The sequence below is a fragment of the Dermochelys coriacea genome, chromosome 3, assembly GCF_009764565.3.
Source record: "Dermochelys coriacea isolate rDerCor1 chromosome 3, rDerCor1.pri.v4, whole genome shotgun sequence".
Taxonomy (NCBI): domain Eukaryota; kingdom Metazoa; phylum Chordata; order Testudines; family Dermochelyidae; genus Dermochelys; species Dermochelys coriacea.
Window position 1 is genome coordinate 42,281,396 of NC_050070.1, and position 26,653 is coordinate 42,308,048.

Below are 26,653 nucleotides of genomic sequence, written 5' to 3' on the forward strand. Positions count from 1 at the left end.
TCTTCTAGGCTCTTCCCTTTCTCTGGAGGTGATAGATCGGATCACCTTCCTAACAGCCCCATATTGACTAGTTTGGAATGTGACCATTCGCTTCCCAGCTTATGGCTGCTTCTGCTGCTTAGCCAAAGGCATTGGCCTAAGAACAGGGCCTCAGACTGTCACAGTGAGAGAAGGGCCTTACGCAGATTCTTTCTTGTATACCTCTATTACTAGCTAAATGATAAACATATACCTACATTCTTAGAGTATAGGCCTTTACAGACAGGCCTGAATATCTATATCCTAACAAATGCCTGTAAAGTGCATGGAAACTATTTTAAAACATCATAATAGAGGCTCAAATTGAATTAACAAAACAGAAAGAAGCCTCCCAAAATGCTACCATAGTTAAATAGCAGGGTAAAATAGGCAGTTAGAGACAAAAAGGCAGCCTTTAAAAATTGGGAGTTATAGTTAGGCAGGCTTCCGGCTCCTGATATTGGTAAAATAGATATTGCTGATAGTTTTTGAGTCATTTTCTAGTTGCTCTTCAAATTCTTTTTTGGTCTGCCTAATTATACTTTGCATGCTGGAGTTTATGCTCCTTTCTATTTTCCTCAGTAGAATTTGCCTTCCAATTTTTAAAGGTGACCCACATCAAGGCAGGTGTTAAACAACCATTAATCAGCAGAGGAGTTGTAAACAAGGAATTTACAATTCTAAAAGAGAGTTGCACAAGCACCACACAATAGAGATTGCTCAACTCTATAACTCAGTTGCACAAGATCACACAATAGGGAATGCTCAACTCTGTGACTCAGCAAGGCCCACCAGGACATGTCTGAGCCAGTATTTTCCAAGCACATGGACTGAGTGTATAAAATAGGGGACATCATATGATTACCTTTCATCTCCCCCACCTAGCTGAAGGCATCAAGAATGCAGGGAAGACAAAGGCTTGAACTGAGGAGACTGGTCCCAGGCTGAGAAGGAAAGTCAGCCTGTGGGTTAAGAGTTGTAACCTACCTGCAACATTCTATGGGGTGAGAAAAGCTGTTTGATTCAACTCTGGCTTAGTGTAAACATTTAGGATTTAGAAGCATATTTATTTTCTTCGGTAACTATCTCTGACCTTTATGCCTACCACTTAGAATCACTTAAAATCTATATTTCGGTAGTTAATAAACTTATTTTAATGTTTTATCCTTACCACTAAGTTTGTCTAAAGGCTGGTGCATGCTCACTTTCCTTTGGGGGCTGCAGGAAGCAATGCATGCTGAGGGATGTGCTGGCCACTGCTTCCCACAGCCCCCATTGGCCTGGAACAACAAAACATGGCCAGTGGGAGCCGCGATCGGCCGAACCTGCGGACGCGGCAGGTAAACAAACCAGCCTGGCCCGCCAGGGGGCTTACCTTGGTGGGCAGCATGCCAAAGGTTGCTGATTCCTGCACTATTGGCTTGTCCACACTGCAGTCCAGTATGGACTCTGGAAGCGTGATTCGCAGAGCGGACCAAAGCGATGCATGCTACTGCCCCATATGGGACACTGCTGCCCTGAACTATGAGGCCGTTAGTTGCATTAACGTAGTCCTGTTTGAAAGAGGAGTACATTAATGCTAACTAGGGAACTTTTAGTTCATGCCAGCAGCATCCAGATAGGGCATTTAGTGTGCAGCACTTTGGTGCACTCTACAATTTAGACCTCTGTAGTCTGCCGTGCTGAGTAGTGTAGACACAGCCTATATTAGAATTTTAAATAGAATCAGGGAAAAAAATCTTCGAAAGCTGATAATGCAGCTTGGAAATATTGAAAAGGAGTAGAATTTATATTTAAATATCTAAGGCAGGAATTGGCAACCTTTGGCACGTGGCCCGCCAGGGTAAGCCCCCTGGCGGGCTGGGCTGGTTTGTTTACCTGCCGCGTCCGCAGGTTCAGCCAATTGCTGCTCCCAATGGCTGCGGTTTGCCGTTCCAGGCCAATGGGGGCTGTGGGAAGTGGCGGCCAGCACATCTCTTAGCCTGCGCCGCTTCCTGCAGTTCCCATTGGCCTGGAGCGGCAAACTGCAGCCAGGGTAGCTGTGATCTGCTGAATCTGTGGACATGGCAGATAAACAAATTGGCTCGGCCCACCAGAAGCCTTACCCTGGCGGACTGCGTGCCAAAGTTTCCCGATCCCTGATCTAACGGCTTCATTGGCAATTTACAGTGCTGCAACTTTCTGGCTCAAGGGTGTGAAAAAACACCCCCATGAGTACAGCAAGTTTCAGCACTATAAAGCACAGTGTAGACAGTGCATCAGCACTGGGAACCATGCTCTCAGTCCTGGTAGCTACGCCCCTCATGGAGGTGAGTTTTTTTAGAGTGCTGGGAGAGCTCTCTTCCAGAGCTGCACCATGACCACACAAGGCACCTTAAAGCGCTGCCACAGCAGCACTGTAGCATTGCCAGTGTAGACTAGCCCTAACTCTGGGAGGAGAGGTTGAAATCATAAATAAGATAGTGCCCCGGGATCTCACTCAGCAGCTTCAGCAATTAGAGCTTATTTTCGTGTCCGAAGAAAAGTTGGACCCACTTTTGAAAAGTATCATGTGAACTTTAACATCCATCTAGCAGTATAACAATTTCTTATTAGGAGGATAGGTTGTGAAGACAAGAAAAAACTATAAGCAAGTACACACAGTTCCCCTTTTTTTTTTTTCAAATGCTCCAAGACATATCCTGCCATTGAGTTCCAAGTGGACAAAGATAGAGTGCGGATTCTTAATACATTCCATGGGTGGCGTACCCAAGCCCATTTATCCACTGATGCTTTAAAAACTCCCACACCCCAATTTGGATCTATGCAGGTTATGTGATATGTATGTACCTCGTAAACCTTGTAACCGATACTTGCAATTTCCCATAACCCAAGCCCAACACCAGATGTACAGTACCTTCCCTCTTCACTTGTGTACATTTGATTTTAACATTAACTTTAATATTTTTTTTAAATATATGCAGTTACAAACATGACTCAAAATTTCTTGCAAGGTATCCTGATTCAAACACATAAAGAGAAAGTTTGCTATTTTATTTAGGTTCATTGGCCCTGATCCTGAAAACATTTACATATGCACTTAACTGTCAACACGAGCACTTATACTGAAGTAAATTGGACTGGCCACATGATTAAAGTGAAGCATTTTTAGGATAAGGGTCTTAAAGATGGGAAATACCTTCTGCCTCAGTCACTCCATCATTGCACAAGTAAGATACTGGCTCCTGATATCAAAGTGGGTAAAGTTTTCAGCAGCTCCTAAGGCCGAGAGCCTCAAAAGTATTTAGACACTAAACTCCCGATGGGATGATATGTACCTAAGTGACTTAGGAGCCTAAATAATTTTCAAATGGGACTGAGGCAAATCCACATTCACAAAGGGATTTAGATGGTGCAATGCTCAACATTGCAGCACCTACCTCTTAGGCATTCTGCCACCTAGTGGAATACACAGCCCCAACTTGGGCACCCAAGCACCCTGTACAATGCAAGTGGAGAGTTAGGTGACTCAGAGTATGTCTACATTACCCGCCGGATTGGCAGGCAGCGATCGATCCAGCGGGGATCAATTTATCACATCTAGTCTAGATGCGATAAATCGATCCCCGAGCACTCTCCCCTGCATTGTAACTTAGATTGACACCCCCATCCCCAGTGTAGACTAGGGCTAAGACAGGAATCCTTAGAAGCCTGCAGGCTGAGTGGGGAGCAGTCTAAGCTGGCCAGGAATGAAATGCAGAGGAAAATGGGGGCCTTAGGCTCAGATGCACAAAGGTATTTATCTTTGTTCTGGATTCTAACCCTAGAGTTAGGTATCTAAGCCAAGTGAACCTTTTCTTATGAAAAACAAGAAAAAGACACCCACCCAACTGTAGCCAATAATCAAGTGCACTCACCTGCTCCAAAGCAGAGAATGTGCAGGTTCAAACCTGCAGCTCTTATATCACAAGTGAATACACTAATCACCAGGCTATGGATTATTCTGAGACACTTTACATGCATACTAGGCATCCACCAGCTGGCCTCTCCCAAATTCTCAACCTGCTCACTCCTGTCCTTTGTCTAAATTAAGTGTTCTCTCAGGATGATTACTGGATTTGGCCTTGCAGGCATGGGAATGACTAGTTTGAGAACCCCTTCAGGGTTTAGGCATAAGGAATGGCTTATTAGCTGTGTGGTGGCACCAAGGTGTGGCTGGCTTTGCACATGTCCACCAGTGAAAACTTAGGTGCATATAAAGCTGTAGGTGCCTACAGGATTAGGTGGCAGTGTAGCCCACACACCTCCTGGGTGTGGTGTTCTGTCCCATCTAGTGGCACCAAGACCACTTAGAGAGATAAAATGAGTCTGCTCTACAGCCTAAGCTAAGAGGCATTTGGCTTTTAGCTCATGATGTAGAGGCTCATGCACTAAACTCTAGAGATTCCCTGGTTCAATTCCACCTGCTGTCGACCAGGGTCTATTGGCATTACAAGTGGCAGCTCATCCGGGATTTCAACTGGGAAGTCTCTGAAGCTCGGAACATGCTTCCTTAGCTAGGGGAAGTATGTAACTCACACACCTCTTGGGTGTGGTGTTCTGTCCCATCTAGTGGCACCAAGACCACTTAGAGAGAGAGAGTTAATGAGTCTGCTCTACAGGCTTAGCTAACAGCCAGTTGGCTTTTAGCTCATGCAGTAAAGGCTTATGCACTAAGTTCCAGAGGTCCCTGATTTGATCCTGCTCGCCGATGACTGAGGTCTGTCAGTGTTACAGCAGCAGGACAGTGATTTTGTGAATGTCAGTGATGCCAAATGCTGGACATAGAGGCAGCTAGATACCTAAGTCCCTTTCTGAATCTATCTCTTAGGAGCATAAATTTCAGTGAAAGTCACTGGGATTTAGGATTCTCTGTGCCTAAATCACTTTTAAAAATGAGACATAGACTCCTAAATCAGGTAGGTGCTACAATGCTGAGTGGATCAATGCTTAAATACCTTTAAAACTCTGGGCCTCAGTAGTTAAATCACAGTTGAAAATGGGATTTAGTACCTAGGTCACTTAAGCACTTCTGCAAATTTTACCCAGTATCTGACATGACCTGTTATCACTCTTGATCTTATTCAAAATGCCAAGACAAAGTGTCCACCTAGTAATCTATCTGAATGGAAAATCCATACTTGAGATTTAAAATATATATATGTGCAAGTAATAAAAAATAAAAATAAGAATAGGTCACACAAGATGGAAATCTAAAATTAAATATTTAATTAGAACTTTGATTTTGCTTTCAAGATAGGTGTCATTGCACAGGCTATATTACAATCTTTTATAATATTTATTTGTTTTTGTCAAAAAAGAATACTGTGTATTTTAACAGGCCACTTTAATATGAATACATGTGTAATAGGATCAGAACTGAAAATTAGATAGAGATGGTACAATTTACATTATTGGGAAAATTACATTTTTTTCTTTTGTATTGTAAAAACATTTATTTTAACAATTTACCTACAATAATCAAAAAAGTACAGCATATTTAATAATTTTACAAATTCTTCATAAAAAATATATCTCTGTACAAAAAGTTCTTTTGCACCTACTTCATGTCACAGCAGCGTGTAGTGAAATGGCAGAATGGAATACTGGGAATGAAAATTAGATTGACTGGATCATAATGCCGGTTCTTCCGCAACCTCCCCCCCAATTAGCCCCATCCCTTTATAACAGCTTTTTTTTTGTTTACAAAATATTTTACACAAGAAAAAAAATTATTGCAGCTAGCCTGGAGAAAGGCAAGATGTGTGATACAAGCAGCAGTTTTAAACAGCTTTGAAGCACATAATCTGTTTTGTTTTTGTTTTTAAATTATAGCATGTATTCTTTGCCCATTGTATGGGTCCGGTCAACCTTGGGGAAAAGTCTTCTGCAGGTATCTCAGAAAGCAGATTTCCTCATTGCCATTATTTGACTGCTCTACAACGTTGTAAGAGATTCAGTTTGATGAAGCACCATGTACAATTGCGCATACACACACAACCCTCCATCACATAACTGCAGCAGTCGGATCTAATCCGATCAGTGCAATGAACATATAATGACCTGACAAAGGATTAGCAGGATCAGGACTCTATAAAATGAAATGCAAAATCATTTATTCTGATATCTCTGGGTTTTTTTATGAATCCCTCCTCCTTTCCCGTGATCCTCGATGTACATAGATCACTGGACAGGAGGACAGAAAGTTAGGACTAGACAGCATCAATACAGGTGACTTAGTTAGCATTTTACATCTCTTTTGAATTACTCAAGTTTGGGATTTTTCCTGTCATTGCCACCACAAAACACCTCCCAAAACAGTAGTACAAATTTTCCAAAGCTGACAAAAAATTAAGGTTTATGAATCCATATATGAGATCTCAGTTTAGCCACTAATGACCTGACCCATTAAGCTGTGGGACGCTCTCTCTTAACAAAGTAAATTCCTGTGCAATGCAGCAGAAATGGGAGGAAATGGACACAGATTTTGACCTGATCATTTTTGGTCTTTTTGAGAAAATGTGCAGATCTCTAGGATATGACACATAAATGTAAATTAATATGCAAAACTACCACCAACAAAAATGAAGAGAGAACTGTCTGAAAAGGATTACTTATTATATGATCTTGGTATTTTCTTACTGATGTGAAGAAAATAACTGCTGGAGGCCCTAGGATACTTGATAGTATTGCTGGTATTTGCCATCTAAAAGATGCAACATTCTCTAAACTGATCAAGGATTACTTTTGAAACTTCTTCTGTGCTACAGCATTAACTGAGAAATCATCAGTTGGATTAACAGTTCTTTTTGGTGTTATGTTGAATAGCCAGACTCTCCCCATATTGAATTCAGAAACATTTTTCATAATCAATGATAAATTTGGATTTAAAAATTTAAATTTAAAAATTGAGTTGTTTTGTACTTCAGTTCTAAAAAAAATCTAAGTTTTTGAGCTCAATGTCTTATTAAAATCAAATGTTATTTCATTATTCTCTGCAATTGACAATTTTTAAGGGATATTTCAATTTAATCACCAATATATTTGTTTCCTATTTTTGTTTCCTAAAAAAATTACCAATAGTCCTAAACAAACATTAGCTACATTACTGCCAACAATTCATACTTACAAATCTCAAAATTTCTCTGTCAAACTGTATGAGTACAAAAGCAATAATCAATGTGGTTTTTAAAAAAAAACAGATAGCAAAGACAGCTGAATATTTCGCTTTTGTTCTGTGTAGAAAATTAATGATAGCTTCTTATAGACAATTTGCACTGGGTTTACCTATGCTACTTTAATGTGTTTTAGTTCAGTGTAACATCAGAAATGATGTCATATCATAAGAAAAAATGGAAAAAATGCAAAAGGGAAGACTTTATTGTGAGCGCAGGCTCACGGGCTTTATGAGCTATCTAAAATAAATTACTATTCACATTTGTATATGGCAAGCAGCAATAGCTGCTAACCCCCCTGCTGTTAATTGTATGATACTGACAATAATGACTGATTTTTGGAAGAAAATATTATTGGAAATGAAGATTTACTAGAAATTGGGTCTTTCTGGCTGGAAGTCTCCAGTGATTTGTACGGATGTCTACAGAGAAATTCAGACAATGAAAAAGAATAAAACTACTCTCTCTTCCATCGCACACATTTTTTTTAAACCTTTTTTAAAGTATGGGGGTCATTTTCTACCACACTAAGTAAACTTACCATGGAATGTTTTGCTTGACCAAGAGTGAGTGAATGTTCATATATAATGGATTGTGTATATAAACCCTGTATGTTTTTTACCAGTATCTTACTCAGTCATTCATAACACACTAGTGCAAAAAATTGTGCATTAACATTTTGCAATAGAACAGGTGACTGGGAAATTTGCAAACCGCCCTATGTATGAACATCTGAGATGTACCGTAGGTTGCTTTAATTGTAACAAGATTTCAATGGTAAAGCATTTGTAGGTGTGTGCAACCTTGAGGAAGGTTGTCTTTTCCTTCAAGAAAGCTTTTTTCTTCAAAATGTTCCTATTCTTGGAGATAATCTGTGGTGCTATCATTTGTCACAGTACCCAAAGGATTTATCCAAGTGCCCAGAAGATTGCATTGAAAAGCATCCAGCCACATACAAATATGAAAGTCTGAGGCATTAAATATAACAAATTGGCATGACTTGACAGTCTTCCTTAGAGTGTGCCTTGATCTGAAGCCGATGCAGCCAAGCATTTTAATCCACCTTTAAGACAAAAAATATTCCTTTTCTGATCCCCAGAAGACTGTCACGTTTTACCAGAAAAATTTAGCTGCATGTATGCCAACAGAAGATGTTAAAGATTACAGCAGCAAAGCCAAGAGAAGAAGGGAAACTGGTATATGGCACCAAAGGAATTACTGCTTGTCCATCAGAGGTATGGCTATGAATCAGTCATATTGGGCACTGAAGGCTATACCACTGTACAAACTGTGTTTAGAGTCGTGTCAAACCTCACAGCCTTTGCCTCTGTGGGCTTTAAGTTTGTGTCATACATGGGATTTTCAAATGAAGCCTGTCCATTACTGTTTTCATGACCAGCATATCCATTGTACTGTACTTTTGGTCTTGTTCTGAAAAAAGGGAAAGAAAAAATACACATAATCAATAAACATTAAAAAGAAAAATTCATAACTACTACAGGTTTTTGTAATTATTGCAGCTGATATGTACTAGTTTTGCAACAATTCTTAATGGTGATAGAGGGAGCTCACCTCACAAAACATTAGTAACTATGGGAACTATGTATAAAAAGTATTGAAGTATGATGAGAACAAAAATTTCTAGGAGTGAGCTGACTCTAAAAAGAACAGAAACGTGGAGGCCAAACATACTTATAAATTTTCTCTAGCAAAATCTGTCAGTAGCATGATAACTTTATAGTCTGTTTTCAGTGCCAATAATGACAGCCAAAACAGAAGAGAGTTGGAATAGGGAAGGGATGAAAAATCATAGTACCAGTACTTAATATTTTCTATTGACATCTTCGTTTTAGGACTCGTACGACTGCCATAAGCAGAATGGGGGAGAAAAAAACTTCTTATTCCTCTGCAGAATTTAAGCACTTAGTTCAACTTTAGTAAAATAAACATTTATTACAATTATTCTAATAGTTACTGTGATATTTTTACAAGATTTTAGTATCAGAATCACAGTAGCACATTTAATTAGCCAATTTCCCTGGATCTCTGTGAAGCCGGAGGGTTTCATGTTTTTTCCCTCCCGACATCTTAATCTGGGCAGCAAAGCTGGGGAGGAAAGTGGATAATCCACAAATAGCTTAGGAAAATTAACTAATAGAGCAGAGGATGGAGAAGGAGAGTATGGAGGGATGGAGAAGCTTTCCATTAAATTGATTGGAAAATATTAGATAAACATTTTCAGAGTGGGCTCCAAAAGTAAGGCATCCAACTCTATATTTAGACATGTAAATAAGTGGCCTACTCCGAAATCTTTTTCACTTGAATTGCAATGCTTTCTGAATTGGGGAAGAAAAATCAATCAGGAATTCTTTAATTTAGAGGTTTGATTTTAATAAATCTAAACTTATTTAGAAAAATATCCAAGAATGAAACTGTTGGCAAAGGCAGAATGGAACCATAAACTTTTTGTAAATGATTGAATTGTAGATAGTAATTAAGAGATCATCTACCCAGACTAGTTTTTGTTTTAAAAGTTCTCAATTTATGCACGCTGATAACCTGAAAATAATGCTGCAATTTGCAAAGTACTATTTTCTTTCCATTTAGAAACAGAAAAATGTGTTTGTCAATCTTAATTTGGGAGTTTTCCTAAATATAAGTATATTTTATCTCTTTCAATTTTTGTTTTGATTAGTTGGTAAAGTGTGCATGTTGGGATGAGGTCCTCAGTCCTGCTCTGGCCCCTTTATGCCAGGTAAAAGGGCTGCTACCGTGTAAAGGAACCCCAAAACCCTGGTTCCAGCTGGAGGAGACGTCTATTAGCACAGACACTTCGAAAACAGCCATACATCTACCCTCTGAAATCCCCCTCAAAAGCCTTTATGAGGGCATGGGGCTGGAGACCAGAAGAGTTTGCTGGGGACAGAACCACAGCACTTTCATTGTGGAGATTCTAGGCTGTGCTGTGGCTCTTGGGGCAGCCCCAGAACCTGGCTATAATTTAGACAGGCCCTTAGGGCTATCTAAATTACACTGGCTCTCTCTCCAACCCCTCAAGCAGCCTAGCTTCCTTAAAGCTACCCTCCCCCTGGGCTGTGAGTTTAAAGTGACCTTCATTTCTCTCCCGCAGCTGAGAGCCTTCATTTCTCTCTCCCAGCTGTGCCTCTAGGATGCCTTTCTAAAATTAAGAATACTGAGATGTCAATGGATATTCTTTAGTTTTCATATGGACCTGTGTGTCAATAATCAATTCCGAGGATTCTGAAAGTGGCACTGAAAAACTGTCTAAAAATCTTGGTTTATTGTCATAGCATATGTAGAAAAGACAGAAAAGGGAAAATGATCAGTCAAATGTCAAGTAACATCTTCACTCATTTATTTTTATTTGATAAAAACAGGCAGGGCTGCATAAACAATATAAATACAGCTGTTCTCCTGAAGACCAAGTTTAAACTCTCTCATTAAATTTTTTGACAAAGTAGAAAGGAAAAATCCCAATTCTTTAGCCTCCAGTGTTAACATAACACATCATAAACCTCCTTAAATTAGTCTCCAATAAGACCTTTTGGCTGCAAGTCTAGTACAGTTCTGCTGAATTTAGTTTAATGCTTAGATCCCCCTTTCTAACAATCGATTCATAGTCTAGCAGCTCTTGCCTTTCACTTTCCAGCTTCCAAGATGATTTCCTGTGGATTCCTTGACACTGTACAACAGATTTCCCTATTGTGGAACTGGACAGGCTAGGAATGAAGACTCTGAGGGCTGGTTGAGTCGGACAGCACAATCTCTCCCAGAAGCAGATTCTTGACTGGAGATCTAAGTGTTCTCCTTGAACAGTCTTTTCAGTCAAATACACTGTTAAACTCCAGGATCTATAACATTTTCACTGGAGTCCACAACTCCAAATCCCTTAGCAATTTCTTCTTGCCATACAATCTAATTCTGAGTTAGGGGGACAGCTGTGTTATGAAATTATGGCATAGGTCAGTGATGGACTTCACTGTGCATTCTAGCCATCATGAAATATCATGATGAAATGAAGATGAAGAATCAAAGAGCTCAGCAGATTGTTGATAAAATAATAATAATAATAAACGTATGGTAAATACCATTTTGGAGATTGTTGGCTTGTAAACCAACTCCGTTTACAATATTTTACTCACAGAAAGTAATACTGGTGAAGGCCAGAATGGTATTGCTGCTGGTCACAAAAAGATGTTCTGTTCCAGAAAGGTCTAATCCAATACTACCCAATTTGTAGTAGCAAAATAGATGCAAATATTTCGGTTTCTTAACCAAATTTCTGACAAAAAATGGATTTATGTTCACATTATCTACTCAACATGCATAATTTTCATATTAGCAGAAGCTATGCCAGTTCTAGAAGTGGTTTTCATAAGCTTACTCAGCAGGTACTGTAAGTAGTCTCATTATGGGCTGTTTCCTCATGGGATTTATGGATTTCCTAGCTTTTATAATTAATACTCATAAGCACTTTGAAAGAAGCATCATATATTCTATTTAATAAAGTCCTAAAATGAATGCATAAATTATCTGACATGAGATTTCAATCTGATTCAGCCTAACGAACCAAGAGCTCTTTGCTCCTTAACACAGTGATTCATTTCTCTAAGAGTTCACCATTAAGAACTGCTCTGTAGTGAACCCCTATGTGGGAGATTGCAGACATATTTGTTGTTTCAGAGTAGAGGAGATTATTAAAAAGCTTTACCATGAAATTCCCCAGTTAACAGGACCTTTGCCCATTCAAATTAATACAAAAACCTAGTTAAGTTATTGAAAATATGACATTTGCAGTACCTGTGTTTGTAGAGGTAAAATGCAAACCCTGATAATATTAGAGCAAAGAATGGTACCAGGATGGCAGCTGCAACAGAACTGCTGTTTGTGCCATAATAGTGATTTGAATGATCTGCATCTGTGCTTAAAGGACCTGAAAATAAAGGAAACAGAAGAGGTAAAATCTCTAATTTTCCACTATACCTTACCTGAAAATTCATTTTTTTTCTCCAGCAAGAAAAAATGAAGTGTGTTATGCTGAAGTGTGTGGGGTGGAGGAGGGACTTGCATTTAAATTTGAAATAAGATTTCAAAATGTGTTACATTAAAGTATTTCTCATTAATAACTATCTATAGTGATTTGAAAGCAACCTTTATCAAGTCAAGTAATTTTTGAAAGACTTAAAAATATTCATCATATGATATTATTTTACAAGATACTGCAATAATACACTTTCTAACTTTGTTAATAAAATTACGTGATTCATAAAATACAGAAGATTATTATTTATATTGCAGAAGTGATCTAAGGCCCCCATCAGGATTATCTTGGTGGTTATATATATATAGAAACACACTAAAGAGTTTATAATCTAATTTGAAAAATGTCATAACCAGTGAATATGGAAAACCCCAAAACAGAAGGAGGAAGGGAGAATACAGGCAATGGTAAGTTAGATATACGTACTACTCGATGGTACACATGAAAAAATGGAAGGGACAATTATAAAACATATTAAGAAAATATTATATAATGATGACAGAATCATGATAATTTTATAGTCAGTTTTACAGTGAAAAAGAAAAGTGATCATAACTGAGGCTGAAAAAACACTTCCAGTGACAAGCATTTTTTTGAACACCAACTCCACCCCCTAAAACTTTACAAACAAACAAAACCTTTCTTCCTGAAGTTCTTTCTGTATTTGCAGTAGGGAAGTAGAGGGAAAGAGGGGAATCAGACAAGCTGCTCTGGTACAATGATATTTTTAAGAAATGCACATTTGTTAATGTTCTAACACTTTTTGTACTATCTATTTTATTTATTATTACTATATGTAATTTAGGGCTTAATTCAACTCCCAGTGAAGTCATGAAAAACCTCCCAGAAATCTATGGATCAGCTGGACTGGTAACTTGCCTTACCCCTTAGGTGAAAAATACTGGAATTACACATTTTTCAAGATCTGAATCCTCCATCAAGTTCTGGCAGTTTATAAGCTTCTCTAAAGATATGGTGAAGAGAAGACCATTTTCAAGATAATAAACTATTTACCATGGTTTGCATTAATCTGAGATATCTTTATTGAAGTCACAGTTCAGCATAGTGCTGCTATGTGCATGTAAGAATTATTGGGCTTCAATGCATCAGTATTTATTCTATTTTGATTGCTGGGAGGAACATTTGTGTATTTATATGGATATTTTATTAACATCTTGTACATGTATGCTGAGCCTTTAAAATGAAGTGTGTGTGTGTGTGTGTGTGTAATTATGACAATTATACAGCTATATAATGAGCAGTAAATGATCCTTTAGATCCACTTTGGTCTATGGTGCTCATCATCATCATCAATATCTCTGAGAACATGTAAGCTAACTTGTTGATCTTATGTATTTGTCTATACTTGATTCAATACATTGTCATAATTGTAAATTAAAGCTAGAATCTTAATTTTGGGGCTTTTGTTGAGTTAAACTAGATCAAAATTATGTGATCATTAACATATTTTTTACTGCTAGTCTAAAACAGATAAATCAATTGTCACTTGTGGCAGAGCTCCAACCTTGTCCTTGTGGGTCCTGCGCTTCCAGGCAGTTTATGCTAGCTTCAGAGGTTCACTGCAACCCTCCACATAGCCCTTCTCTCTCTAGGGCCAGGGATACAGTCTACTGAGCCCTTTTCATCATAAGCCAGCAATGGAGGTTGGTGAGAGAATTCCTACAGTCTCTGTTGCTCCTATGGCCTCGTGCCAAAACAGTTTAGCCTCCTGTCCTGACAAGGGCCTGTTTTCCCCTCCTAGCAGGTGTTTCTGTAGTGGTGGGTTGGGGGGAACCCAGGTTTGCCCTCTACTCCGGGTTCCAGCCCAGAGACCCTAATGGTAGCAGCTCTTGGCAGCCAACCTTTTACTGCCAGAGTTGCTACATTTCCTTGGGCCACTTCCCCACAGCTCTCCTGCTTCTCCCTTCTTCACCCTTACCAATGACTTGAGGGTGTCTTCATTAACCAGCCCTTCAGCCACACTTCCTCTCCCTGGCTCCTCTCTGCCTGACTGGAGTGAGCCCTTTTATATTATTAGAGGGGCCTTAATTAGAGTCAGGTAGTCACATTAGCTTAATGGCCTCACCTGACTCTTTGCAGGTTAATTGCAGTCAGGTGTTCTCATTAGCCTGGAGCAGCCCCTGCTCTGGTCAGTCAGGGAACAGAAAACTGTTAATCCAGTGGCCAGTATATCTGCCTTCTGCTACTCTGCTGTACCCTGGTGGCTCCTTCATGGAGCCATGAGAATGGGCATGTTCTTGGCATGGTTCACCTCTATCCCAGACACCTGCCCCTTTTGCGGCATGAGGGAAACCCTGGCACACACATATCTGGAGTGTGCCAGGCTGCAGCCCCTATTCCGGCTCCTCACCAATATTTTATTACATTTTTGGTTGCACTTTTCCCCTCACCTTCTTATTTATGCACTCCCTATCCATGGCCCCACAAAGTCACGGGATCTCCTGGTCAACCTCCTCCTGGCCCTAGCTAAAATGGCCATCTATAAAACCAGAGTGAGGAGGTTGGCTGATGGAGTCTCCTGTGACTATGGGGCCTATTTCCGATCCTCGGTCCGTTCACGTATCTGGGCAGAGTTCCTCTGGGCAGCGTCCTCTGACTCCCTTGACGCCTTTGAGGAGCAGTGGGCGCTGTCCGGGATTCTCTGCTCAGTGTCCCCATCCAGTTCCCTTCGTTTGACCCTTTGACCACACTCCTGTCCCTGTTATTTCATTAGTTGTCCCCCGGAATTATTTGGTATCCAGGTCCTGTGGATCCCCCTCTTAGGCTGGGGTGGGACTTTAGCAGTGGACGGGCTTCGCCCGCCCACTTCCCGGATCCCAATAGGGCTACTCTACTGTACCCAACTGGCGAGGGTCTATCACACACTATATAGGGTAAATGTTCCAAGGAACTCTTAATTACCTATCAAGACTATGTAGACATTGTAAAGCTCCTGTTGCACTCACAGTAGAGCAAGTTTGCAATTTTTAGCATAAGTTTTCAACTTACAATTGGGGTTTTTCAGGTTCCTGCTCACAGCATCATTTTACTAAAAAATCTGACAAAGCAATGAGTGACACTAGTAAAACATGAGCAAATTGTAAGAGACCATAAACAAGTGTCTATTCTTTTTTAATTTCAATTTGACAATTAGCATGAAAAAGTTAATGGTTACAAATTAAATGTCATAGACAGATCTTCTGGTGGTGGTTTAACTGCTAATGATGAATCTACAGGAATCCTGGTGTGGTGTGGTGCAGCCAAAGAAGCCTCCTACCTCTCTTCACTGCCAGCACTAATGTGAAAAAGAAGGGGTGGGGGGAAAGGGTGTGTGTACACCAGCCGTCCCCAGCTGCTAGAAAGACCTTTTGGAAACATCAGCAGCGACAGTAAATTAGAGCAGCTTGAGGCTTTTTTATTTCTAAATGTTAACTATGGAGGATCTATTACCTACTCTCAAATCAGTAATACAAACTGGTTTATGTGCTCTTGCAGTGGACTCCCATACTATCAATGTCACAAATAACATCTCTTGTTTTAGATCGCTCAGAAATACCATGTGTAAGTAAGACAGCTTAATTTTCACTTACATGTGAGTTTAATCATGGGGAGAAATGCTGCCTATGTTTCAGACTGGGCTTTGGGAAAATATATACTGTCTTCTTTCCAGGGAAGAGGCTTTTCTGTTATTCTCAATTTTATGGATTTTAGTCATTTAAGACACTCAGCATTATTTCAACATAGTCTATTCTATTTATCATGAATGACTTTAGAGTTGGTTGTGATTAAAACTACCCCAATGTGAAGTGTGTATTTCTTCCGACAAAGTTATTGTCATGACAAATGAGAAAACCCATTGTGCTTCTCAGTTTTCTGCAAATACTGATGATTGCTAGCAAGACTTAAAACAGAAAATATCTACATGGTAATACAAAAAAAAAAAGAAAAGAAAAAGAAAAAGAATCCATAGCTAGGTGAAAAGATAATTCAGGTCTCTTTTCACTATTAAAGAAGCATACCTTATCATTCAGAAACCACCTTATTTCATATACTCCAGTAATATGGGCAAGTTGTATGATTATTATTATTTTATTAAACATTATATAGATGTTAAAATCAACATTCATTTCATGTGGAAATATTATTTGGCTGATATGAAAAGGAGGTTACCTAACAGTAAATGGAGTTCTCCAAATATATTCCCTGATAGTGCCACACTTTAAAATGTTCAGCCTTGTCTCTCAATCTTAGAACCATTTTAAAGTAATTTTACTCTTGGGGTGCACACGTATCCAACATTCCCATGGATTCATGGATACCAGTCATCAGAAATATATGATCCCCTTCTAACAGTTGTCCTCAGTTCCTCTCCACCTAATCCGAACAAGCTACAGTATCCTAAAGAAGGCTCACTGTGGCTGTGTGAGGCAATATTTTCAGGAAACTAGTAATTGGGACGTTTTTCTCCTGAAACTGCCATTGGAGAAGGTTTGAAAGAAGCAATTCCAATGAGGAGTGATTCAGAGTATCTTTTTGGAACAAAAATCCCCTATGGTTCAGAGATGAGATAACAGTATTAAGTAATTGTGGTAACTGGACTCTATGTGGCAGTCTGACAAGTCATAGAGATAAAGATAAGTTATGGAACCAAGCCATGGAGATGACTAATTATCTGGTAGAATAGGCTAAGCCCTTCTGGTGCTGATACTCCAGCCCACTTGTTGCAGGTGTGAATAGTTTTAGCTCTTTTGATCATTTATTGACAGAGATCTCTTTCCCCTTTGGATTTTTCTCCAAAGGCACAAACAATAGGATTGCCACCAAGACGGCTTTTAAAGGGGTAACTAAGGTCTTTTTGATATCAAATTTATGGAGATTAGCCTCCAAAACATTCTGTGAGACTTTGTGGAAAAGACCAGAAAGGATTCAAAACAAACTAGGATACCCTCTGTTACAGATCTCACTATAATCTTACAACTGAGCTATACACTTCAATATTTTAATTTATGTATGAATTGTAACTGGAGTTGAAATCCTGGTCTCACAGCCCACAAAGGGAGAGGGTTCTGTGAGAGACAATTAAGTAGCTCTTATAAGATGCCTCTCTAAATTAAGCAGTCTTTTGGTCTCTTCATACAAGGAATTTTTTCCAAGTCTAATGTTTCTTGTTGTCCTTCTTTAGACCTTTTCTATTTCTGCTGTCTCTCAACACAGGAGACTAGAAAGTGCTCTTCTTGCTGATTAGAGCTTAGCCAGTTTTTAATTTGAGAACTTAGACCTCCTTCAATTAGATTGATAGCAGAAAAACTCCGAGGACATTCTTATGTCTCAAAATTCCAAATCAAATATATGTAGCCTGGTCTCTCTTTATTACGTATGTGCTTAGAAACTCCCCCAACCCTGAAACAGACATGCCCATATCTATAATCAGAGCTAGAAATTGGTCACTAAATGCTTTTCATTCAAACACACATTGGTGTGATGATCATCATATCAGACACTGCACATACCGGGAAATAAGAAGTGCTTGGCCAGAACTAAAAGGCTGTCATGATTTGACTTCTGAAATCAGTCACAAAGGTACATGGAATCATCCAAGGAAAGACCTGACCATCCACTTGGCTGAATCTTTACTAACAGAGCTGAGGGAGGATTGTAAGGTGGCTCCTGTAAATGTTAAGATCTTTGTTGCCTGGAAAGTCAATTTTGCCGTTTGAGCAGAGAGCAAGTGAGCTGCAGAGCTCAAAAGTCCATTGTGATGGACTGTCACATGGAAACAAAATGGACCAAGAGGTCCTCACAAAGACATAGGAAAGGAGAATAGTATCAGCCTTGGTTGCAAGTTGCCAATTGAGATGTCCAACTTGCTGCTTCCCAACAAGCTGCAGGGTTGAAGGGTGTTGAAAAGATGGTCCTTAGCCTGGGCTGTAAGTAACAAGCTGCTGCTGTTAGTCTTGGAAATGATACCCAAAGTCAGCTCCCATATGATGCTGGGAATGCCTCTGATACTTGAAGCAAGGTATTTTCTTCCCAAAGGCAGGCTGAAAAAACCCAAGAAGTCAAGCTCTTGTGCTGGTTGCCTTAATTCTTCTCATGACACCATTGATCTACTGCTAAACAGACTGAGACACACTTTCCTCAAGGAACCAAGAATATATCTTTATAATCATGGCTAAGGCAAAACAAACAGCTGCTATACAGTAGAACCTCAAAGATACAAACACCAGAGTTACAGACTGACCCATCAACCGGACGCTATGGGGAACCAGAAGTAAGAGGAGACAAAACAAACCAATAAATACTGTACTGTACCTGTATTGCATATTAACGGTAGTCACATCTGGGCTGCCTGTCCCCAACCTCACCCCTACTCACCACAGTGCGGGACAGCCACTTATAGGTAAGAGGTGGGGAACACCATTTTCCCCTCTCCTTGCCCCGGAGGAGAGGGGGACAAGCTTGCAAGCTCAGAGCCTGGGAAAGAAACTTCCTGAACTGCTACTGAAACCTGGCCTGGAATGTAAGTTGTTGGAGCCAGAGCCCGAGCTCCTGCCTGCACACTGCACTGTGGAGGAGCAGCTCAGTTTTAAAGGTCCACAGCCTGCACTGTGCACCCACTGACACTGTGGTGCCCCAGGGTGCCTCACTCATCACCCTTGTAGCCCAAGGGCTAGAACCAGCTGCCTGTCCCCACCCACATTTGCCAGGCAGCCACTGCAGAGCTGTGAGCCCCCGCTCCAAGCAGTCTGCGCTGAGGAGCAGTTTGTTCAGAGTTATGGACATTTCAGGGTTACGAACAACCTCCATTCCCGAGGTGTCTGTAACTCTGAGGTTCTACTGTATATGAGATATCAAAGGCTGCTACACAAGATGCATGTCTGAACAGGTTCCGGTGCTCTGCTTTCACAGTATGTCTTTAAGAATCAGGGAAGAGGTAGTCAAGTTATCATGGTGTCTCTCTCTCTCTCTCTCACAAGCACACACTCATACAGACACAGACACACATAGATGAAAAGACTGATAGAGCACGTAAACACAGGGGAGTTCTGGCAAAATGTGAAGGGATATAGGGTCAGATCCTCAGTTGGTGTCAAATGGCATAGCTCCATTGAAACTACTCGAGCCATAGCAATTTACACCTTCTAAGGACATGGCACACTGGCAGGGCTGCTTGCTCCAGCCTCCTTAGCATTGGGTTGCTGTCTATGTACGTACTAATGGTACTTAAACAGCTTTATAATGGTTCCAGGGTCACAAGGTCATCATGTCTACAGTGATGAGGCACTTCTATGAGGGAGAATACCTGGTTTTTCACCAGCTGCTGGCACATTCAAATTTATAGCTGCAATATACTTCAGACTACGATTCATTATGAATTTTGGGCACCCAAATAGAATCCCACCCTAAACACATATTCACATGCACACAAACAAGCAAACACATAGCGAGTAATATTAAAAATCTGTTTGACTTTGTTCTTAAATTCAAAGGGCTAAGTTCTCAGAACTATATAATTTATTTGGCTGAATAGAAATTGGTTTAGCAACATGTGACAGCCTCACTACTTTGAAATAGTAATTTAAAACAAAATAATCATCATATATTACTGCATGAACATTTGCACTGATGTTCTTTATAGGAACATCCTGTGTTCATCTCATTAGATTGCTATAGCATCAAAATGAGATGGTAACATGACATAGTTCAATTAGAATTTTAATTATATATTTCAACTAAATTATTAAGTAGCTTAGACCCTTTGTAAGTTTGATGGTAGTAATTCCCTAAAATAAATACGCTTTCTTCAAATAGGCACAGTCATTTGATGCCTTCACTGTAAAAATGCCAAATAGATAAAACACAGAGCAGTTCCATAAATGCATTCTTACCTTGCCTTTGGAGCATAAATTTTCCAAAGTCTTTTCCATGCATATCACCTTGGTAAGTAAACACACCTCTTTCAAGCCCTGATGATACCTAGAGTACATGAAAATGGGAGGGAGATGTCTGAAACAAATAAGTAATAATCACTTCTACAGTTGACAGTATATCCATTTTAATTGGGTCTGATTCAGAATAATTATTTGGACTCAGTTATAGTTTAGTCACTTTTACCCTTTGACGAGTAAAGGTAACATTTATGATTCAATCTATAAATTTTAAAAATCACAACTATTAACTTAACAAAGGTTTTAAAAAATAACAGTTGAAAATGACATTTTAATTTTGAACATGAGAGTCTTGCATACAATGGTAGTTCTTAAAATCTTAAATGTTTATCTTTCCACTTGATTTAGATAACTAATTTTGTATATGCATTTAGAGAATCTCTACATCTTCAGTATGCAGATTACGTTCTATACTAAGTATTGTAAAGGACAAGGGAATATAGCAGAGAGTGAAGAAACTTTATCTATTTGCCTAAAGTAAAACTGACAAATCTTTAAGAGATACCACTAGAACAGAGTGAAATTTTTCAGATAAATAACTTTTTTGTCAACAAATGCAGCTTTGGGTTCACTGAAACTATTTGTGAATTTTAACTGAATTTGGAAAATAGTTTCATCTGAATTTTTTTTAATTGAAAAAGTAATATCCAAATTATGTTTACTTTTGAAATTTATCTAGAAAAGCAAAGCAGAACAGAAAGTGTGTGTGTGTGTGTGTGTGTGTGTGTGAAAAACAGAAATAAAATGCAATTTAAAAAAATCAAGAAATAAAAAGGTTTTAATCAAACAAAAAGCTTTGTTTGACCCAAAATGAAATTTTTCATTTTTTTTCTTTTGGAGAGTAAAAAAAAAAAAGAAGCATAATAAAAAATCAATTATTTGCTCAGCTCTAGTCACTGCTGAGTATTGAGCAAAAGAAAATGCCAGGGCATTGCAACAAGTAAGTGAAATTTATAAGTGAAATCAAATGTAAGATATAGGAAATATCTCTCTAGATGTCAGCATAACAGCTACGCATCGGTTTTAATGAATCTGAGTCATAGCTGTGTTATTTCTTAATAAGGGAAGACAATTACTGCATCACACACACAGTCCATCAGCCTATATTTCTGTAACTTCATAACTTCATTCTTGCATTCTTAAAAACAACAACACTCCTCAAAATATTATTAAAGTACACTTAATTATCTATAGAACAACATTAAAAAGTGATGTTTATAAAAGAAAAAAACTCACGTATTTGTTCTAAAACAAACCACAAACATAGGGACATACGTATATCTACTTTTTTTTTTACAGCGTAGCAAAAATGTCGATATTGCGGAGCATATGGACACAATATATACATTTCAGAACATAAGAATGGCCCTTCTGGGTCAGACCAAAGGTCCATCTAGCCCAGTTATCCTGTCTTCAGACAGTGGCCAGTGCCAGGTGCCCCAGAGGGAATGAACAGAACAGGTAATCATCAAGTGATCCATCCCCTGTCGCTCATTCCCAGCTTCTGGCGAATAGACTAGGGACACACATTTCTCTAAGAAAAAGAAAAATATGGGAATGTTCTATACATTGCTGTGTTCAACAATCATAATAAAAAAGATGTAGGAAACTAGAGGCTGCCTTAAGCCAAGCAAGCACATTTACAGAGTCTGATTTACTTACATAGCCATCTAGTGCCCAGTTATCATTTTCAAACTTGCTTACAAAAGTTTCCACAGGTCCTTTAATCTGAAAGGCTTTTAAAAGCAAATGAGCCTCTTCTTTCTTGTAAACACCTATTAAGAGAAGAGTGTAAAATATGTCTTTTAAACAACTTTTTAAATGGTATCCCATGTAGTTATCATTTAAAAGAACTTATTTTAAGGACCTCCATGAGCCAAAGTATCTATTGTGAAAAATATTCTGTACCACATATATGACTTTAGTTCTAGGATATTCTTTGTACTCTAGGAGTATCCAAATCAGGGACTGCTGCACTGGCAGTGAGGGGATAAAATGGGGCCAGCCACCCCTCACCCCAGCACCTTGCTGGACACCCCCACTTTATGGGGGGCACTTGGACCCAGTTGGTGTCTCCCCTCTTTCCCAACCCCTCCCCCCCACCACCATGTGGCTTTGGGAGGAAAACTGAAGAAAGGAGACAACCAGAAACTGCAGCTCGTAGCAGAAGCAGCAGATGCAGGGACATCTGGACACTCAGAGAATTTTCTACAATTTTGACTGGACCTTCTCTGCCCTATGCTGAGTGGCTGTTTGCTCCAATCTTCTCCCTTCCCCTTTTCCCTTCTTCTCTACAGTCTTTTCACCCCAGCTTCACTCCACACTTTGCCACTTTTACCTTCTTCTTTTCTGTCTTGTCCCTCTCACCCCCTTTTCTTTCCCTTTCCATTTAGCTTAACCTCCCTTTCCCCCCAAAATATGTGGAACTAACATGATGTTTGTTGACATCACGTTGTTGTCTCAGCTTATCTATTATATTGTTTCCTGCACAATGAGTATGTCTTGTCTATTTAGAGTGTAAATACTTCCGGGAAGGGATAGTCTACTATTCTGTGTCTGAAAAATATCTTGCACACTATGGTCCCATTCTTGGTTGGCTCTTAAGCACAAGCATAATAAACATGATTAATAATATGCTTTTGTACTGACTTTAACTTTAATAATAAATTACCAAGAATACTTGTTTCTCCATGGACAATTTCAGAAATTCTAAATGTGTACTGAAGTCCTGCCTTGTTGCAATAACACTGTCAGTTTAAATGTCAAAGAGATGCGTTTTACCCCAACAGACTGGAAATAAGGCATACATTTTTAATGAAAGAGTAATTAACCATTGGAACAATTTACTGGATTCACCATCACTGACAATTTTAAATCACAACAGGATGTTTTTTCTAAAATATATGCTCTAGGAATTATTTTGGGAAAATCTATGGCCTGTGTTATACAGTAGGTCAGAATACATGATCACAATGGTCTTTCCTGGCCTTCAGATGTATGAAATACTGTATACTATAGTAAACAACATAGTTTCAATGACAGATATCTTTCTATGTGGCAGATAACTCCTGCAACTCTGCCCATACACTCGACCAGGAAAGATGCATGTAACTGATAATGGCCATTTAAAACATAACATTGGTCAGACTGTTAGATCAGAACATAAATCAACATCCCAAAAAGGAACACATAGCTTACTGTATTCTGTAATTAACCCTACCCATTTTATGTAAGGATGTTATCAAGATGTCTCTCCTTTAAAACAAAGTAAAAATAATAAACAAATAATATCTTCTATTATAGACCTTTTGATCTTCAAAGATCCTAAAGTGCAGAACTATATATGGTATGGATGACTTTGCCTACCACTGAAATACAACCACCTTCAGAGTTTAGTGTGACAATGGTTTAATAGCACAAAGAGACGCTACACAGCAGCTTGGGACAAGAAACAAAACAAATACTTTATTTGAAACTCTGGGACAATTTAACTTGGCAAAATATAACTGACCAAACTGGAATTTGAGCAGGACACTATGTTTAGCATTGTTACTCTTGCAAAACACACTGAAAGGATTTTTAATGACAATATATTAGTCACAATTTTCATTTTACATAGTGCATAAATGACCCATATCATCAGTTAGAAGATATTACTGATGTGATTCCAATTTTGGTGTTTAGTGTTTGCAACAGCAGAAAACATGATAAATTGGAACAATTGAAAAAGCAACAAACCAGATATTTCTACTACTTTTTTTCTAAACCTACCTGATAGTTTAAGTTGTACATTGGATGCTTCAATGAATGTGGCATTCACCTTGCTGCTTGTAGTATTGAACCAGTCAACTGTTAGAGTAACAGGTTGCCTTTTCCCTAGATACTCATAAAATCCCTTCCACAATGAATTTATGAAAAACACATCTGAAGGAACTGAACAAATAAGCAATAAACAAAGGAGTAAATCACCACAAACCAAAAGTAAAGTAAAATAATCTTTTCATCTGTCATTATTTAAGCATTACATTAAAACACCCATGCATTGTTCTGAGTGCTTTTAAATAAAGATATACAGTATCAGAGACAATGTATATAATGAACTTCCTGCACAGCTTCAAATAATATGATGCTTGCTTGGCACAATAAAAGTAATCATAATAACCCATCAGTCTATATGACTCAGCAAACCTTCTCCTTAGGACTGAGAAAAAAAGAAGAAAGTTCTTGAGTAGAGGACTCATTGTAGAGATTGCCCTGCTGGAAGTCCTATCTCCCCCATGAGCTCGTGGATTTCAGGTGCAGTTTAAAATGATGTTTTAAGAAAGCCCTAAATGGCTTGTGAGACCAGCTTCCTTCCCACGCCACACTTCTGTATGGAGTGGAGATGCTAGAGCTGGAATTCCTTCAGTTCAAGGTGAGAGTCCCTTGCATTTGGACTTTACTTTTCCCACAATCTGAAATAGCCTGAATCTGTTCTCCCAAGCCTTTAGACTAGGAAGGGAATAATGAGTAGAGGTATATGGGAAGTGGGTATTTTTGTTCATTTTCTTGGCTGTTTTTATCCCTTCCACTTCACCCCACTCTCTGCTATTGGTAGCAGTGAAATTGTTGGATTTCTAATTTATTAAAGACTGAATTTTAAATATTTGGCAAATATGCGTACAACTTGGTAGAGGTGACTTTTAGTATTCTGCACTAATTGAAAATAAAAAAAAACACATATAAAAATAAAATCAGAAGAGGACAAATCCATTAGGAAAAAATAATTTAATTTTGTGGAAGAGGTGTTCTCTGGGATTCTCATTTCCTCCTATACCCCTTCCAACATGCCCATCCCTCAATGGCACAACTCTGTGGCAATACTTTTGAGCTGAGGGGGGCCGATTTAAGATGCCAGTATTAAGTAGAGTGAGACGGGACCCATCCTCTTGCCTGTGCAGCAAGCAAAACCCCTGCCAGGTAAGGGAATATGGGGACTGATGTCAGATACTCTATGTGACTCTGGGCTGCTTCTGTACTCGAGAAACGTTATTTCAATCTTTCAAGAGGATATTACAAAGAGTGAATGATTTTAAAAGGCTATTTTAAAAAGTAATAGCTAAAATCCCAGCCTCATAGCATGACGACCAAATGACAGATCAAGAGACTATTGTAACCTCACATTCACTGGCACCCTACAGATGGTGCCCACCAGATAGCTAGATGCTGCTGCTGGAAGAGTTCATTATTTCATTCTCCCCTGGTTTAATACTTGAAGTGACCAGCTGAGTTTTGTGTATTTCTTTAGACAATTTTAACTTTTCAAAAGTGTAATAAAGACCGAGAAAATCATATGAATGCTTTCCTCATATTTATTATGGCATGGCACTGACAATTAATTGTCTAAAAAAAAATCACCAACTGGCTCTGCTGGTCATATCTTGATCCTAATAATTTGAGTATGAATGTGCACTTAATGAGTAGGAGTAACAATAATGTTTAGCATTTCTGTCATGCTTTTCACTCTCAGGGAGCTCTATAAATATGAGGAACAAATTCTTAGGTTAAATTTAACATGCTTTGAAAAAATATAAATATAGTTATTATATTACTCTAATATCTTAAGCCCCTGTCTGGCAATGTGATCTTCAGAAGTGGGCCCCTATGCATAGAAGCAGCACTACTGACTTAAATAAGGCTCTGTGGAATCACAGGCATCCTCCCATGCAGCTCTCATTGCAGGATTAGGGCCTTACATAACAAAAAACCAAACAAAATATTAAAATCTTATTTACTTTTTCCAATGTATTTTATTGTTGAACTCTTACTATTTTGCTCATATACTAGAACAATGCTGCAATATTTAGCTTGTTGGGCAACCATTACATCCAAACAAAAAGAAATCAAGTCTATCTTTAAAAAGTTGTAAAATGCATGAAAATAATTGTATTAATATTAGATTCTGCAAATCCTAAATCTCAGATTAGGCCCTAAACTATCCTAGAGGGTCACTTTAACTAATAAATCCCCACATTATTCCTGTTAGATAGGTTAATAAGTGGTGTTATTGCTATTTTAGAGATAATGAGTCACAGAGAGTGAATAATCTAATCCTTTAAAATGCTGCATGCCTCCTCCCAGAGTCTGAAATCAAGGACATCTGAGGACATTTAGGACCTTGTGGAATATGCTGAGCAGAAGCAAGTTTCATGTGTCTTGGCAAAGACCAGAGTGAGTTAGTGTCAGAGTTAGGGCCCACTGTTGCATAATCCACATGACACTCACATACTCAAGAGTCTTGACATTCCTCCAGCCTTGCCCATCTGGAATGCTATTTATCCAGTGGGGCTGCAGGGATTTCCTTGCAGTTTCTCATCATCATCATCATCATCAGAGGACAATGTGGTAGAGAAACTGCAGGCAGCCAACCTGCTTCTGTTTTTCTGCACTCC

The 26,653-nt window shown here is 38.9% G+C and overlaps 1 protein-coding gene across 1 annotated transcript in view; it reads right to left on the reverse strand.

The window, feature by feature from the left end:
• Positions 1–5,257: 5,257 nt before the first annotated feature.
• Positions 5,258–26,653, reverse strand: part of CSMD1 (CUB and Sushi multiple domains 1) — a 2,060,919-nt gene continuing 2,039,523 nt past the window's right edge. Inside the window, 5 exon segments of the mRNA XM_038396611.2 lie at positions 5,258–8,642; positions 12,033–12,165; positions 20,163–20,250; positions 21,885–21,997; positions 23,994–24,155. Coding sequence (XP_038252539.2) covers positions 8,483–8,642; positions 12,033–12,165; positions 20,163–20,250; positions 21,885–21,997; positions 23,994–24,155 — 656 coding nt within the window. The 3' untranslated portion in view covers positions 5,258–8,482.